We start from the raw sequence: 19082 nt of genomic DNA, 5'->3' as shown, positions 1-19082 counted from the left end.
GTTTAAAAAAAAAAAGGTTCCACCTTTTCAGGAACTGAAATATCATTTTCATTCTGAAGTTTATCAAAGTTTAGCTGAAGAGATAAATTCAGTTTTTAATAACTGGAAACAATAAGCAGCTCATGATGAAGCGATGATCAATACAATCAATAATTCTGCTCTGATAAACATGATCAGAACTTTCAGAGGAATATTTCTACTTCTGAGAACTTTATTTTGTGGAACTTCTTCCTGTGGGATGTTTTATTCTGAAAGTCCTCACAGGAAGTAGGACCCCCTGACCCCCCAGCAGACTCAGATCAGAAATGGCCCGGTGGGGAGAAGGAGACCCTCGATGGATCGTTGAGCAGCGAGCGGACGCCACCAACGTCAACAACTGGCACTGGTCAGTGAGTCTGCTGATGATGTCAAAGTCAACTTTATTGTCAGATCTGTATACGAACAGGACAAACACAGGACTGAAATCCCGTTTCTCTCAGACTCAACAGCGCAGCGTAGCATTTAAAGGCATGGTTGGTAATCCTGTTCAGAAACACATTTTGTAATACTGGGTGAAATGGTCCGTCTGTCCTGAGAGAAATCTATACAAGATGTATTTAGAAAAAGGGACGAAAATAATCAGACCTCTGTGGCAGCTGCAGGACTGAGAAAAAGCTGACCAATCCGAGATCAGCGTCCCGCTGATCTCGGATTGGAGCGCCTACAAAAACCAATCAGATGCCTCTGCTTTCTGCCTACGCCCCCCTCTGTCGGCTCCCTGCTCCATGTGCGCATGCGGTTCTACCGGCTTTGGATGACGCACTGACGGAATGGGGAGGGGGGGGTGGAGCTTAGAGGAGGGGACACTTTCGAATCTTGCTAGCTCTCTTGCTAGCTCTCTAGGATTACCTACCATAGCTTTAACTTAACTGAACACTTTAATACAAGGCAGAAATAAACTATGGCGACCGGTAAACAGTATATATATATATATATATATATACAAAGTCTCTGATATCGACATCAGAAGTAAAGTGGCGTATGCAGAAGTAAGTAAAATAAATATGTTTATGTGCAAAGTAAATGTAAAGCTCCTTGATGTATTCTACGACTAAAATTATGGTATGCAGTGGATCTGGAGAAGTGCAAGTATAACAGTAGTGCAAGCTGATGTCATGCTGCTGATGATGTCATGCTGCTGACATAACACCTAAAGCCTAATTTACGCTTCAGGCGCAAAGCCTCTGACGCTCGGACGCAGAGCCTCTGACGCTCGGACGCAGAGGCTCTGACGCTCGGACGCAGAGGCTCTGACGCTCGGACGCAGAGGCTCTGACGCTCGGACGCAGAGCCTCTGACGCTCGGACGCACAGGCTCTGCGCGCGTTGTCGTGCACCTCAGAAAAATCCTGACTACACATCGGACGCACGCAGACCACCAACGGAAGTGCGCAGACAAAAGCGGCTGTGATTGGTCCTCGGTGTGCCTTTCCGGTTGTCTGTGTGGCTTCCTCCTTTGCATTTTCGCCAACTCCAATAAAAGAAGCTGTTCTTCTTCGATGTCGAGCAACTCCAGATCCATATCTTGCATACACTTTTTTTTTTTTTGAAAGATAAACACTTCTGCCGGCGCCCCCGAAGTTCTCGTCACCGCCCACCGAAATTCTCGCGAGGGGAAACTGCTGTGCGTCCCGAGAAATTCCAGACCGAGGTTGCAGAACTATAACATGAAAAGTGGTTCGCGACCAGAGCAAAGCAACACGTCAAGACGATAGACGCAGAACTATAATCCGCCCTTCAGTTTGTCTCCTTTCTGTCTGCGGGTCATGTGACGGCTGATGTTTTTCTGTTGCTTCATCAGGCGTGTTGGGGCCCCTCAGAAGCTTGTTTCCATAGCAACGAGAATATGGAATGATCTGTTATTCTGGAAGGTCTAACTCTTCCTTATATATTAGTGTTATTTTAAAGCGTTATATATTAGTGTTATTTTAAAGCGTTATATATTAGTGTTATTTTAAAGCGTTATATATTAGGGTTCGGGTTATTTTAAAGCGTTATATATTAGTGTTATTTTAAAGCGTTATATATTAGGGTTCGGGTTATTTTAAAGCGTTATCTGACCCTGCAGCTGCTCCACTGTCTGCAGATGTATTTAAAGGCTGTGATGTCAGAGGTGGGCGGAGCCAGAACAGCTGAGGGACTCACAGCGTCTCCTCTTACTCCATCAGGACGGAGCGGGACGTCTCCGCCTGGTCCTCGGAGCGCCTCCGTCAGCTGCTGCTCGGAGTCCGGGTGGAGGCTCCGGAGGGGGCGTGTCAGCTGACCGACGTCAGCAAGCTGGACGGAGAAGCCTCCATCAACAACCGCAGAGGAAAACTCTTCTTCTTCTACGAGTGGCAGCTGAGAGCCAACTGGCTGGGTCAGTGATGTCACTGATGATGTCACTTATGATGTCATCTGTGTACCCACCCATTTATCTCCAGCTGTGATACTAGATAGCTGCATACTACATACTGCATACTACATACTACATACTGCATACTACATACTGCATACTACATACTGCATACTACATACTACATACTGCATACTGCATACTACATACTGCATACTACATACTGCATACTACATACTGCATACTACATACTACATACTGCATACTGCATACTGCATACTGCATACTGCATACTGCATACTACATACTGCATAATACATACTACATACTGCATACTACATACTGCATACTGCATACTGCATACTACATACTGCATACTACATACTGCATACTACATACTACATACTGCATACTACATACTGCATACTGCATACTGCATACTGCACACTACATACTGCATACTACATACTGCATACTGCATACTGCATACTGCATACGGCATACTACAAACTACATACTGCATACTACATACTACATACTGCATACTACATACTGCATACTGCACACTACATACTGCATACTGCATACTGCATACGGCATACTACAAACTGCATAATGCATACTACATACTGCATACTGCATACTACATACTACATACTGCATACTACATACTACATACTACATACTGCATACTACATACTACATACTGCATACTGCATACTACATACTGCATACTGCATACTACATACTGCATACTACATACTGCATACTGCATACTACATACTGCATACTACATACTACATACTGCATACTGCACACTACATACAACATACTGAATACTACATACTGCATACTGCATACTACATACTGCATACTACATACTACATACTACATACTACATACTGCACACTACATACTGCATACTGCATACTGCATACGGCATACTACAAACTGCATAATGCATACTACATACTACATACTGCATACTGCATACTACATACTACATACTGCATACTACATACTACATACTACATACTGCATACTACATACTACATACTGCATACTGCATACTACATACTGCATACTGCATACTACATACTGCATACTACATACTGCATACTGCATACTACATACTGCATACTACATACTACATACTACATACTGCATACTGCACACTACATACAACATACTGAATACTACATACTGCATACTGCATACTACATACTGCATACTACATACTACATACTACATACTACATACTGCACACTACATACTGCATACTGCATACTGCATAATACATATTACATATTACATACTGCATACTGTATAGTGCATACTGCATACTATATACTGCATACTGCATACTATATACTGCATACTGCATACTACATACTGCATACTGCATACTACATACTGCATACTGCATAATACATACTACATATTACATATTACATACTGCATACTGCATACTACATAATACATATTACATATTACATACTGCATACTGTATAGTGCATACTGCATACTATATACTGCATACTGCATACTATATACTGCATACTACATACTACATACTACATACTGCACACTACATACTGCATACTGCATAATACATACTACACATTACATATTACATACTGCATACTGTATAGTGAATACTGCATACTGTATAGTGAATACTGCATACTATATACTGCATACTGCATACTATATACTGCATACTGCATACTACACACTGCACACTACATACTGCATACTACAAACTACATACTGCATACTGCATACTGCATACTGCATACTACATACTGCATACTGCATACTACATACTGCATACTGCATAATACATACTGCATACTGCTTACTGCATACTACATACTATATACTGTATACTGCATACTGCATACTACAAACTGCATACTACATACTACATACTGCATACTGCATACTACATACTGCATAGTGCATAGTGCATACTACATATTACATACTGCATACTACAAACTGCATACTGCATACTACATACTACATACTGCATACTGCATACTACATACTGCATACTGCACAATACATACTACATATTACATATTACATACTGCATACTGCATTATGCATAATACATACTACATATTACATATTACATACTGCATACTATATACTGCATACTGCATACTGCATACTACAAACTGCACACTACATACTGCATACTACATACTGCATACTGCATACTGCATACTACATACTGCATACTGCATACTACATACTGCATACTGCATACTACACACTGCACACTACATACTGCATACTGCATACTACATACTGCATACTATATACTGCATACTATATACTGCATACTGCATACTACATACTGCATACTATATACTGCATACTGCATACTGCATACTACACACTGCACACTACATACTGCATACTACATACTGCATACTGCATACTACATACTGCATACTATATACTGCATACTATATACTGCATACTGCATACTACATACTGCATACTACATACTGCATACTACATACTGCATACTGCATACTGCATACTACATACTGCATACTATATACTGCATACTATATACTACATACTGCATACTGCATACTACACACTGCACACTACATACTGCATACTACATACTGCATACTGCATACTGCATACTACATACTGCATACTGCACAATACATACTACATATTACATACTGCATACTACATACTGCATACTGCATAATACATACTACATATTACATACTACATATTACATACTGCATACTGCATAATGCATAATACATACTACATATTACATATTACATATTACATACTGCATACTGTATAGTGCATACTGCATACTATATACTACATACTGTATCTACATACTGCATACTGCATACTACACACTGCACACTACATACTGCACACTGCATACTGCATACTACATACTACATACTGCATACTGCATACTACATACTGCATACTGCACAATACATACTACATATTACATACTGCATACTACATACTACATACTGCATAATACATACTGCATACTGCATACTGCTTACTGCATACTGCCTACTATATACTGCATACTGCATACTGCATACTACATACTGCATACTACATACTACATACTGCATACTATATACTGCATACTGCATACTACATACTGCATACTGCATACTATATACTGCATACTACATACTGCATACTGCATACTATATACTGCATACTGCATATTACATATTACATATTACATATTACATACTGCATACTGCATACTACATACTGCATACTACACACTGCATACTGCATACTGCACACTGCACACTACATACTGCATACTGCACACTACATACTACACACTGCATACTGCATACTGCATACTGCATACTGCACAATACATACTACATATTACATACTACATACTGCATACTACATACTGCATACTGCATAATACATACTGCATACTGCTTACTGCATACTACATACTATATACTGTATACTGCATACTGCATACTACAAACTGCATACTGCATACTACATACTACATACTGCATACTGCATACTACATACTGCATAGTGCATAGTGCATACTACATATTACATACTGCATACTACACACTACATACTGCATACTGCATACTGCACACTGCATACTGCATACTACATACTGCATACTGCATACTACATACTGCACACTACATACTGCATACTACACACTGCACACTGCATGCTGCATACTACATACTGCATACTACATACTGCACACTGCATAATGCATACTACATATTACATATTACATACTGCATACTGCATACTACATACTGCATACTGCATAATGCATACTACATATTACATATTACATACTGCATACTGCATACTGCATAATACATACTACATATTACATACTGCATACTACACACTGCATACTCCATACTACATACTGCATACTACATACTATATACTGCATACTGCATACTGCATACTGAATAATACATACTGCATAATACATACTACATACTGCATACTACATACTGCATAATACATACTACATATTACATACTGCATACTACACACTACATACTTTATACTGCATACTACACACTGCATACTGCACACTACATACTACGTACTGCATACTGCACACTACATACTGCATAATACATACTGCATACTACACACTACACACTACATACTACATACTACATATTACATACTGCATACTGCATACTACATACTGCATACTGCATAATGCATACTACATATTACATATTACAAACTGCATACTGCATACTGCATAATACATACTACATACTGCATACTACACACTACATACTACATACTGCACACTACATACTGCATACTACACACTGCACACTGCATACTACACACTGCATACTACACACTACATACTGCATACTGCATAATACATACTACATACTGCATACTACATACTGCATAATACATACTACATATTACATACTGCATACTGCATACTGCATAATACATACTACATATTACATACTGCATACTACACACTACATACTGCATACTGCATACTACATACTGCATACTACATACTACATACTGTATACTACATACTGCATAATGCATACTACATATTACATATTACATACTGCATACTGCATAATACATACTACATACTGCATAATACATACTACATATTACATAATGCATACTACACACTACATACTGCATACTGCATACTGCATAATGCATGCTACACACTACATACTGCATACTACACACTACATACTACATATTACATACTGCATACTACATATTACATACTGCATACTACACACTACATACTGCACACTGCACACTGCATACTGCATAATACACACTGCATACTGCATACTACATACTGCACACTACATACTGCATACTACACACTGCACACTGCATACTATACACTGCATACTGCAAACTACATACTGCATACTGCATACTACATACTGCATACTGCATAATGCATACTACATATTACATATTACATACTGCATACTGCACACTACATACTGCATACTGCATACTGCACACTGCATACTGCATAATACATAATGCACACTGCATACTACATACTACATATTACATACTGCATACTAAATACTACATACTGCATACTACATACTGCATACTAAATACTACATACTGCATATTACATACTGCATACTGCATACTACATACTGCATACTGCATACTACATACTACATACTGCATACTGCATACTGCATAATGCATACTACATACTACATACTGCATACTACATACTGCATACTGAATACTGCATAATACATACTGCATACTGCATACTACACACTACATACTACATACTGCACACTACATACTGCATACTACACACTGCACACTGCATACTACACACTGCATACTACACACTACATACTGCATACTACATACTACATACTACACACTGCACACTGCATACTACACACTGCATACTACACACTACATACTGCATACTGCATAATACATACTACATACTGCATACTACATACTGCATAATACATACTACATATTACATACTGCATACTACATACTGCATACTACACACTGCATACTACACACTACATACTGCATACTGCACACTACATACTGCATAATACATACTACATACTGCATACTACACACTGCATACTGCACACTACATACTGCATACTGCATACTACACGCTACATACTACATACTGCATACTACCCACTACATACTACATACTGCATACTGCATAATACATACTACATACTGCATACTGCATACTACATACTGCATACTGCATACTACACACTGCATACTGCACACTACATACTGCATACTGCACACTACATACTGCATAATACATACTGCATACTGCATACTACATACTTTATACTGCATAATACATACTACATACTGCATACTGCATACTACATACTACAAACTGCATACTACACACTGCACACTGCATACTACATACTGCATACTACATACTGCATACTACACACTGCATACTGCACACTGCATAACACATTTCTACATACTGCATACTGCATACTACATACTACATACTGCATACTACATACTGCATACTACATACTACATACTGCATACTACATACTGCATACTACATAATACATACTGTATAATACATACTACATATTACATACTGCATACTACACACTACATACTACATACTGCATACTACACACTGCATACTGCATACTACATACTACATACTGCATACTGCACACTACATACTGCATAATACATACTGCATACTACACACTGCACACTACATACTGCAAAATACATACTACATACTGCATACTACATACTGCATACTGCATACTACACACTACATACTACATACTGCATACTACACACTGCATACTACATACTGCATACTGCATAATACATACTGCATACTACATACTGCATACTGCTTACTGCATACTACATACTATATACTGCATACTGCATACTACATACTGCATACTGCATACTACATACTGCATACTACATACTGCATACTACAAACTGCATACTGCATATTGCATACTACATACTACATACTGCATACTGCATAATACATACTGCATAGTGCATACTGCATACTACATACTGCATACTACATACTGCATACTACATATTACATACTGCATACTACATATTACATACTGCATACTACACACTACATACTGCATACTGCATACTGCACACTGCATACTGCATAATGCATATTGCACACTGCATACTGCATACTACATACTGCACACTACATACTGCATAATACATACTACATATTACATAATGCATACTACACACTGCATACTGCATACTACATACTGCATACTGCATACTGCATACTACACACTGCATACTGCATAATGCATACTACATATTACATATTACATACTGCATACTTCATACTACATACTGCATACTACATACTACATACTGCATACTACATACTGCATACTACATACTACATACTGTATACTACATACTACATACTGCATAATGCATACTACATATTACATATTAGATACTGCATACTGCATAATACATACTACATACTGCATAATACATACTACACATTACATAATGCATACTACACACTACATAATGCATACTACACACTACATACTGCATACTACACACTACATACTGCATACTACATACTGCATACTACATACTACATACTGTATACTACATACTGCATAATGCATACTACATATTACATATTACATACTGCATACTGCATAATACATACTACATACTGCATAATACATACTACATATTACATAATGCATACTACACACTACATACTGCATACTACACACTACATACTACATATTACACACTGCATACTACATATTACATACTGCATACTACACACTACATACTGCACACTGCATACTGCATAATACACACTGCATACTGCATACTACATACTGCACACTACATACTGCATACTACACACTGCACACTGCATACTATACACTGCATACTGCAAACTACATACTGCATACTGCATACTACATACTGCATACTGCATAATGCATACTACATATTACATATTACATACTGCATACTGCACACTACATACTGCATACTGCATACTGCACACTGCATACTGCATAATACATAATGCACACTGCATACTACATACTACATATTACATACTGCATACTAAATACTACATACTGCATACTACATACTGCATACTAAATACTACATACTGCATACTGCATACTGCATAATACATACTACATACTGCATACTGCATACTACATACTGCATACTGCATACTGCATAATACATACTGCATACTACATACTGCATACCGCATACTACATACTGCATACTACATACTACATACTGCATACTGCATAATGCATACTACATATTACATATTACATACTGCATACTGCACACTACATACTGCATACTGCATACTGCACACTGCATACTGCATAATACATAATGCACACTGCATACTACATACTACATATTACATACTGCATACTAAATACTACATACTGCATACTACATACTGCATACTAAATACTACATACTGCATATTACATACTGCATACTGCATACTACATACTGCATACTGCATACTGCATACTACATACTACATACTGCATACTGCATAATACATACTACATACTGCATACTGCATACTACATACTGCATACTGCATAATACATACTGCATACTACATACTGCATACCGCATACTACATACTGCATACTACATACTGCATACTGCATACTGCATACTACATACTGCATAATACATACTGCATAATACATACTGCATACTACATACTGCATACTACATACTTTATACTACATAATACATACTGCATGCAGTATGTAGTATGTAGTAGGCGGTTTCGAACACAGCCTGAGACACCAAAGCTCGTCTTCTTCTGTGCTCCTGACCGTCCATTCTCTGCAGGGACGTCCTCCGGCGGACTGAAGTACAGAGGAACTGTTGATGTGAACAACCTGTCCGACGAGAACGACCAGGACGACCTTGATGTGAGTCACATACAGATAAACATCAGGAAAACTATCAGCGATTAGACCAACAAACGTGTTATTTCCTAGATTTCGGTGTCGCTGTGTAAAGATCAGCCGGGGACGCCTCTCCTGGACCTCATGAAGAGGACCGGGGTCAAAGAAGTCCGGAGAGTTCTGGGCCAGTATGTCCATGAGCTTAAATCAGGTCTGTTATCCACAATGTATCAGGACCAGCCAATCAGAGAAGAGAAGAAGGAGCCCTGTAGTAACAGTGACCTCTGACCTCACAGAGTTCAGTCAGGGAATGACCTTTCCCACCGCTGACGGACAGAAGTCTTCAACACCTGCACCGCCCCAGAAGAACCAGGTGGAGACCAGCAAAACTCAGGTAAAGACCAGCAAAACTCAGGTAAAGAGCAGCAAAACTCAGGTAAAGACCAGCAAAACTCAGGTGGAGACCAGCAAAACTCAGGTAAAGACCAGCAAAACTCAGGTAGAGACCAGCAAAACTCAGGTAAAGACCAGCAAAACTCAGGTAAAGACCAGCAAAACTCAGGTAGAGACCAGCAAAACTCAGGTAAAGACCAGCAAAACTCAGGTAAAGACCAGCAAAACTCAGGTAAAGACCAGGTAAAGACCAGCAAAACTCAGGTAAAGACCAGCAAAACTCAGGTAAAGCCCAACAAAACTCAGGTAAAGACCAACAAAACTCAGGTAAAGACCAGCAAAACTCAGGTGGAGACCAGCAAAACTCAGGTAAAGACCAGCAAAACTCAGGTAAAGACAAGCAAAACTCAGGTAAAGACAAGCAAAACTCAGGTAAAGACCAGCAAAACTCAGGTAAAGACAAGCAAAACTCAGGTAAAGACCAGCAAAACTCAGGTAAAGACCAGCAAAACTCAGGTGGAGACCAGCAAAACTCAGGTAAAGACCAGCAAAACTCAGGTAGAGACCAGCAAAACTCAGGTAAAGACCAGCAAAACTCAGGTAAAGACCAGCAAAACTCAGGTGGAGACCAGCAAAACTCAGGTAAAGACCAGCAAAACTCAGGTAAAGACCAGCAAAACTCAGGTAAAGACCAGGTAAAGACCAGCAAAACTCAGGTAAAGACCAGCAAAACTCAGGTAAAGCCCAACAAAACTCAGGTAAAGACCAACAAAACTCAGGTAAAGACCAGCAAAACTCAGGTGGAGACCAGCAAAACTCAGGTAAAGACCAGCAAAACTCAGGTAAAGACAAGCAAAACTCAGGTAAAGACCAGCAAAACTCAGGTAAAGACAAGCAAAACTCAGGTAAAGACCAGCAAAACTCAGGTAGAGACCAGCAAAACTCAGGTAAAGACCAGCAAAACTCAGGTAAAGACAAGCAAAACTCAGGTAAAGACCAGCAAAACTCAGGTAAAGACAAGCAAAACTCAGGTGGAGACAAGCAAAACTCAGGTAAAGCCCAACAAAACTCAGGTAAAGACCAACAAAACTCAGGTAAAGACCAGCAAAACTCAGGTAAAGCCCAACAAAACTCAGGTAAAGACCAACAAAACTCAGGTAAAGACCAGCAAAACTCAGGTGGAGACCAGCAAAACTCAGGTAAAGACCAGCAAAACTCAGGTAAAGACCAGAAAAACTCAGGTAAAGACCAGCAAAACTCAGGTAGAGACCAGCAAAACTCAGGTAAAGACCAGCAAAACTCAGGTAAAGACCAGGTAAAGACCAGCAAAACTCAGGTAAAGACCAGCAAAACTCAGGTAAAGCCCAACAAAACTCAGGTAAAGACCAGCAAAACTCAGGTAAAGACCAGCAAAACTCAGGTAAAGACCAGCAAAACTCAGGTAAAGACCAGCAAAACTCAGGTAAAGACCAGCAAAACTCAGGTAAAGACCAGCAAAACTCAGGTAGAGACCAGCAAAACTCAGGTAAAGACCAGCAAAACTCAGGGAAAGACCAGCAAAACTCAGGTAAAGACCAGGTAAAGACCAGCAAAACTCAGGTAAAGACCAGCAAAACTCAGGTAAAGCCCAACAAAACTCAGGTAAAGACCAACAAAACTCAGGTAAAGACCAGCAAAACTCAGGTGGAGACCAGCAAAACTCAGGTAAAGACCAGCAAAACTCAGGTAAAGACAAGCAAAACTCAGGTAAAGACCAGCAAAACTCAGGTAAAGACCAGCAAAACTCAGGTAAAGACCAGCAAAACTCAGGTAAAGACCAGCAAAACTCAGGTAAAGACCAGGTAAAGACCAGCAAAACTCAGGTAAAGACCAGCAAAACTCAGGTAAAGCCCAACAAAACTCAGGTAAAGACCAACAAAACTCAGGTAAAGACCAGCAAAACTCAGGTGGAGACCAGCAAAACTCAGGTAAAGACCAGCAAAACTCAGGTAAAGACCAGCAAAACTCAGGTAAAGACAAGCAAAACTCAGGTAAAGACCAGCAAAACTCAGGTAAAGACAAGCAAAACTCAGGTAAAGACCAGCAAAACTCAGGTAAAGACAAGCAAAACTCAGGTAAAGACCAGCAAAACTCAGGTAGAGACCAGCAAAACTCAGGTAAAGACCAGCAAAACTCAGGTAAAGACAAGCAAAACTCAGGTAAAGACCAGCAAAACTCAGGTAAAGACAAGCAAAACTCAGGTGGAGACAAGCAAAACTCAGGTAAAGCCCAACAAAACTCAGGTAAAGACCAACAAAACTCAGGTAAAGACCAGCAAAACTCAGGTAAAGCCCAACAAAACTCAGGTAAAGACCAACAAAACTCAGGTAAAGACCAGCAAAACTCAGGTGGAGACCAGCAAAACTCAGGTAAAGACCAGCAAAACTCAGGTAAAGACCAGAAAAACTCAGGTAAAGACCAGCAAAACTCAGGTAGAGACCAGCAAAACTCAGGTAAAGACCAGCAAAACTCAGGTAAAGACCAGGTAAAGACCAGCAAAACTCAGGTAAAGACCAGCAAAACTCAGGTAAAGCCCAACAAAACTCAGGTAAAGACCAGCAAAACTCAGGTAAAGACCAGCAAAACTCAGGTAAAGACCAGCAAAACTCAGGTAAAGACCAGCAAAACTCAGGTAAAGACCAGGTAAAGACCAGCAAAACTCAGGTAAAGACCAGCAAAACTCAGGTAAAGACCAGCAAAACTCAGGTAGAGACCAGCAAAACTCAGGTAAAGACCAGCAAAACTCAGGGAAAGACCAGCAAAACTCAGGTAAAGACCAGGTAAAGACCAGCAAAACTCAGGTAAAGACCAGCAAAACTCAGGTAAAGCCCAACAAAACTCAGGTAAAGACCAACAAAACTCAGGTAAAGACCAGCAAAACTCAGGTGGAGACCAGCAAAACTCAGGTAAAGACCAGCAAAACTCAGGTAAAGACAAGCAAAACTCAGGTAAAGACCAGCAAAACTCAGGTAAAGACAAGCAAAACTCAGGTAAAGACCAGCAAAACTCAGGTAAAGACAAGCAAAACTCAGGTAAAGACCAGCAAAACTCAGGTAGAGACCAGCAAAACTCAGGTGGAGACCAGCAAAACTCAGGTAAAGACCAGCAAAACTCAGGTAAAGACAAGCAAAACTCAGGTAAAGACCAGCAAAACTCAGGTAAAGACAAGCAAAACTCAGGTAAAGACCAGCAAAACTCAGGTAAAGACAAGCAAAACTCAGGTAAAGACAAGCAAAACTCAGGTAAAGCCCAACAAAACTCAGGTAAAGACCAACAAAACTCAGGTAAAGACCAGCAAAACTCAGGTAAAGCCCAACAAAACTCAGGTAAAGACCAACAAAACTCAGGTAAAGACCAGCAAAACTCAGGTGGAGACCAGCAAAACTCAGGTAAAGACCAGCAAAACTCAGGTAAAGACCAGCAAAACTCAGGTAAAGACCAGAAAAACTCAGGTAAAGACCAGCAAAACTCAGGTAGAGACCAGCAAAACTCAGGTAAAGACCAGCAAAACTCAGGTAGAGACCAGCAAAACTCAGGTAAAGACCAGCAAAACTCAGGTAAAGACCAGCAAAACTCAGGTAAAGACCAGGTAAAGACCAGCAAAACTCAGGTAAAGACCAGCAAAACTCAGGTAAAGCCCAACAAAACTCAGGTAAAGACCAGAAAAACTCAGGTAAAGACCAGCAAAACTCAGGTAAAGACCAGCAAAACTCAGGTAAAGACCAGCAAAACTCAGGTAAAGACCAGCAAAACTCAGGTAAAGACCAGGTAAAGACCAGCAAAACTCAGGTAAAGACCAGCAAAACTCAGGTAAAGCCCAACAAAACTCAGGTAAAGACAAGCAAAACTCAGGTAAAGACCAGCAAAACTCAGGTAAAGACCAGCAAAACTCAGGTAAAGACCAACAAAACTCAGGTAAAGACAAGCAAAACTCAGGTAAAGACCAGCAAAACTCAGGTAAAGACCAGCAAAACTCAGGTAAAGACCAGCAAAACTCAGGTAAAGACCAGCAAAACTCAGGTAAAGACAAGCAAAACTCAGGTAAAGACCAGCAAAACTCAGGTAAAGCCCAGCAAAACTCAGGTAGAGACCAGCAAAACTCAGGTAAAGACCAGCAAAACTCAGGTAAAGACCAGCAAAACTCAGGTAAAGACCAGGTAAAGACCAGCAAAACTCAGGTAAAGACCAGCAAAACTCAGGTAAAGCCCAACAAAACTCAGGTAAAGACCAGCAAAACTCAGGTAAAGACCAGCAAAACTCAGGTAAAGACCAGGTAAAGACCAGCAAAACTCAGGTAAAGACCAGCAAAACTCAGGTAAAGACCAGCAAAACTCAGGTAAAGCCCAACAAAACTCAGGTAAAGACAAGCAAAACTCAGGTAAAGACCAGCAAAACTCAGGTAAAGACCAGCAAAACTCAGGTAAAGACCAGCAAAACTCAGGTAAAGACCAACAAAACTCAGGTAAAGACCAGCAAAACTCAGGTAAAGACCAACAAAACTCAGGTAAAGACAAGCAAAACTCAGGTAAAGACCAGCAAAACTCAGGTAAAGACCAGCAAAACTCAGGTGGAGACCAGCAAAACTCAGGTAAAGACCAGCAAAACTCAGGTAAAGACAAGCAAAACTCAGGTAAAGACCAGCAAAACTCAGGTAAAGACCAGCAAAACTCAGGTAAAGACCAGCAAAACTCAGGTAAAGACCAGCAAAACTCAGGTAAAGACCAGCAAAACTCAGGTAAAGACCAACAAAACTCAGGTAAAGACCAGCAAAACTCAGGTAAAGACCAACAAAACTCAGGTAAAGACAAGCAAAACTCAGGTAAAGACCAGCAAAACTCAGGTAAAGACCAGCAAAACTCAGGTGGAGACCAGCAAAACTCAGGTAAAGACCAGCAAAACTCAGGTAAAGACCAGCAAAACTCAGGTAAAGACCAGCAAAACTCAGGTAAAGACAAGCAAAACTCAGGTAAAGACCAGCAAAACTCAGGTAAAGACCAGCAAAACTCAGGTAAAGACCAGCAAAACTCAGGTAAAGACAAGCAAAACTCAGGTAAAGACAAGCAAAACTCAGGTAAAGACCAGCAAAACTCAGGTAAAGACAAGCAAAACTCAGGTAAAGACCAGCAAAACTCAGGTAAAGACCAGCAAAACTCAGGTAAAGACCAGCAAAACTCAGGTGGAGACCAGCAAAACTCAGGTGGAGACCAGCAAAACTCAGGTAAAGACCAGCAAAACTCAGGTAAAGACCAGCAAAACTCAGGTAAAGAGCAGCAAAACTCAGGTAAAGACCAGCAAAACTCAGGTAGAGACCAGCAAAACTCAGGTAAAGACCAACAAAACTCAGGTAAAGACCAACAAAACTCAGGTAAAGACCAGCAAAACTCAGGTAAAGACCAGCAAAACTCAGGTAAAGACCAGCAAAACTCAGGTAAAGAGCAGCAAAACTCAGGTAAAGAGCAGCAAAACTCAGGTAAAGAGCAGCAAAACTCAGGTAAAGACAAGCAAAACTCAGGTAGAGACCAGCAAAACTCAGGTAAAGACCAACAAAACTCAGGTAAAGACCAACAAAACTCAGGTAAAGACCAGCAAAACTCAGGTAAAGACCAGCAAAACTCAGGTAAAGACCAACAAAACTCAGGTAAAGACCAGCAAAACTCAGGTAAAGACCAGCAAAACTCAGGTAAAGACAAGCAAAACTCAGGTAGAGACCAGCAAAACTCAGGTAAAGACCAACAAAACTCAGGTAAAGACCAACAAAACTCAGGTAAAGACCAGCAAAACTCAGGTAAAGACCAGCAAAACTCAGGTAAAGACCAACAAAACTCAGGTAAAGACCAGCAAAACTCAGGGAAAGACCAGCAAAACTCAGGTAAAGACCAGGTAAAGACCAGCAAAACTCAGGTAAAGACCAGCAAAACTCAGGTAAAGACCAACAAAACTCAGGTAAAGACAAGCAAAACTCAGGTAAAGACCAGCAAAACTCAGGTAAAGACCAGCAAAACTCAGGTGGAGACCAGCAAAACTCAGGTAAAGACCAGCAAAACTCAGGTAAAGACCAGCAAAACTCAGGTAAAGACAAGCAAAACTCAGGTAAAGACCAGCAAAACTCAGGTAAAGACAAGCAAAACTCAGGTAAAGACCAGCAAAACTCAGGTAGAGACCAGCAAAACTCAGGTGGAGACCAGCAAAACTCAGGTAAAGACCAGCAAAACTCAGGTAAAGACCAGCAAAACTCAGGTGGAGACCAGCAAAACTCAGGTAAAGACCAGCAAAACTCAGGTAAAGACCAGCAAAACTCAGGTAAAGACAAGCAAAACTCAGGTAAAGACCAGCAAAACTCAGGTAAAGACAAGCAAAACTCAGGTAAAGACCAGCAAAACTCAGGTAGAGACCAGCAAAACTCAGGTGGAGACCAGCAAAACTCAGGTAAAGACCAGCAAAACTCAGGTAAAGACAAGCAAAACTCAGGTAAAGACCAGCAAAACTCAGGTAAAGACAAGCAAAACTCAGGTAAAGACCAGCAAAACTCAGGTAAAGACAAGCAAAACTCAGGTAAAGACAAGCAAAACTCAGGTAAAGCCCAACAAAACTCAGGTAAACACCAACAAAACTCAGGTAAAGACCAGCAAAACTCAGGTAAAGCCCAACAAAACTCAGGTAAAGACCAACAAAACTCAGGTAAAGACCAGCAAAACTCAGGTGGAGACCAGCAAAACTCAGGTAAAGACCAGCAAAACTCAGGTAAAGACCAGCAAAACTCAGGTAAAGACCAGAAAAACTCAGGTAAAGACCAGCAAAACTCAGGTAGAGACCAGCAAAACTCAGGTAAAGACCAGCAAAACTCAGGTAGAGACCAGCAAAACTCAGGTAAAGACAAGCAAAACTCAGGTAAAGACAAGCAAAACTCAGGTAAAGACCAGCAAAACTCAGGTAAAGACAAGCAAAACTCAGGTAAAGACAAGCAAAACTCAGGTAAAGCCCAACAAAACTCAGGTAAAGACCAACAAAACTCAGGTAAAGACCAGCAAAACTCAGGTAAAGCCCAACAAAACTCAGGTAAAGACCAACAAAACTCAGGTAAAGACCAGCAAAACTCAGGTGGAGACCAGCAAAACTCAGGTAAAGACCAGCAAAACTCAGGTAAAGACCAGCAAAACTCAGGTAAAGACCAACAAAACTCAGGTAAAGACCAGCAAAACTCAGGGAAAGACCAGCAAAACTCAGGTAAAGACCAGGTAAAGACCAGCAAAACTCAGGTAAAGACCAGCAAAACTCAGGTAAAGACCAACAAAACTCAGGTAAAGACAAGCAAAACTCAGGTAAAGACCAGCAAAACTCAGGTAAAGACCAGCAAAACTCAGGTGGAGACCAGCAAAACTCAGGTAAAGACCAGCAAAACTCAGGTAAAGACCAGCAAAACTCAGGTAAAGACAAGCAAAACTCAGGTAAAGACCAGCAAAACTCAGGTAAAGACAAGCAAAACTCAGGTAAAGACCAGCAAAACTCAGGTAGAGACCAGCAAAACTCAGGTGGAGACCAGCAAAACTCAGGTAAAGACCAGCAAAACTCAGGTAAAGACCAGCAAAACTCAGGTGGAGACCAGCAAAACTCAGGTAAAGACCAGCAAAACTCAGGTAAAGACCAGCAAAACTCAGGTAAAGACAAGCAAAACTCAGGTAAAGACCAGCAAAACTCAGGTAAAGACAAGCAAAACTCAGGTAAAGACCA

At 40.2% G+C, this 19082-nt stretch overlaps 1 protein-coding gene across 2 annotated transcripts in view; it reads left to right on the top strand.

Moving 5' to 3' along the window:
- Nucleotides 1–276: 276 nt before the first annotated feature.
- LOC142374935 (activator of 90 kDa heat shock protein ATPase homolog 1-like) overlaps nucleotides 277–19082 on the top strand; it is a 50884-nt gene continuing 32078 nt past the window's right edge. For both annotated transcript variants that reach the window (XM_075458808.1, XM_075458809.1), the window contains exons 1-5: nucleotides 277–385; nucleotides 2207–2397; nucleotides 10864–10946; nucleotides 11016–11133; nucleotides 11219–11316. In XM_075458808.1, coding sequence (XP_075314923.1) covers nucleotides 306–385; nucleotides 2207–2397; nucleotides 10864–10946; nucleotides 11016–11133; nucleotides 11219–11316 — 570 coding nt within the window. In that variant the 5' untranslated portion in view covers nucleotides 277–305. The remainder of the gene's footprint in view (nucleotides 386–2206; nucleotides 2398–10863; nucleotides 10947–11015; nucleotides 11134–11218; nucleotides 11317–19082) is intronic.

This window comes from Odontesthes bonariensis, chromosome 24 (assembly GCF_027942865.1).
Source record: "Odontesthes bonariensis isolate fOdoBon6 chromosome 24, fOdoBon6.hap1, whole genome shotgun sequence".
Lineage (NCBI taxonomy): Eukaryota > Metazoa > Chordata > Actinopteri > Atheriniformes > Atherinopsidae > Odontesthes > Odontesthes bonariensis.
The sequence above is the reverse complement of the archived record's forward strand: the minus strand, read 5'-3'. Positions and strand labels throughout refer to the sequence as shown.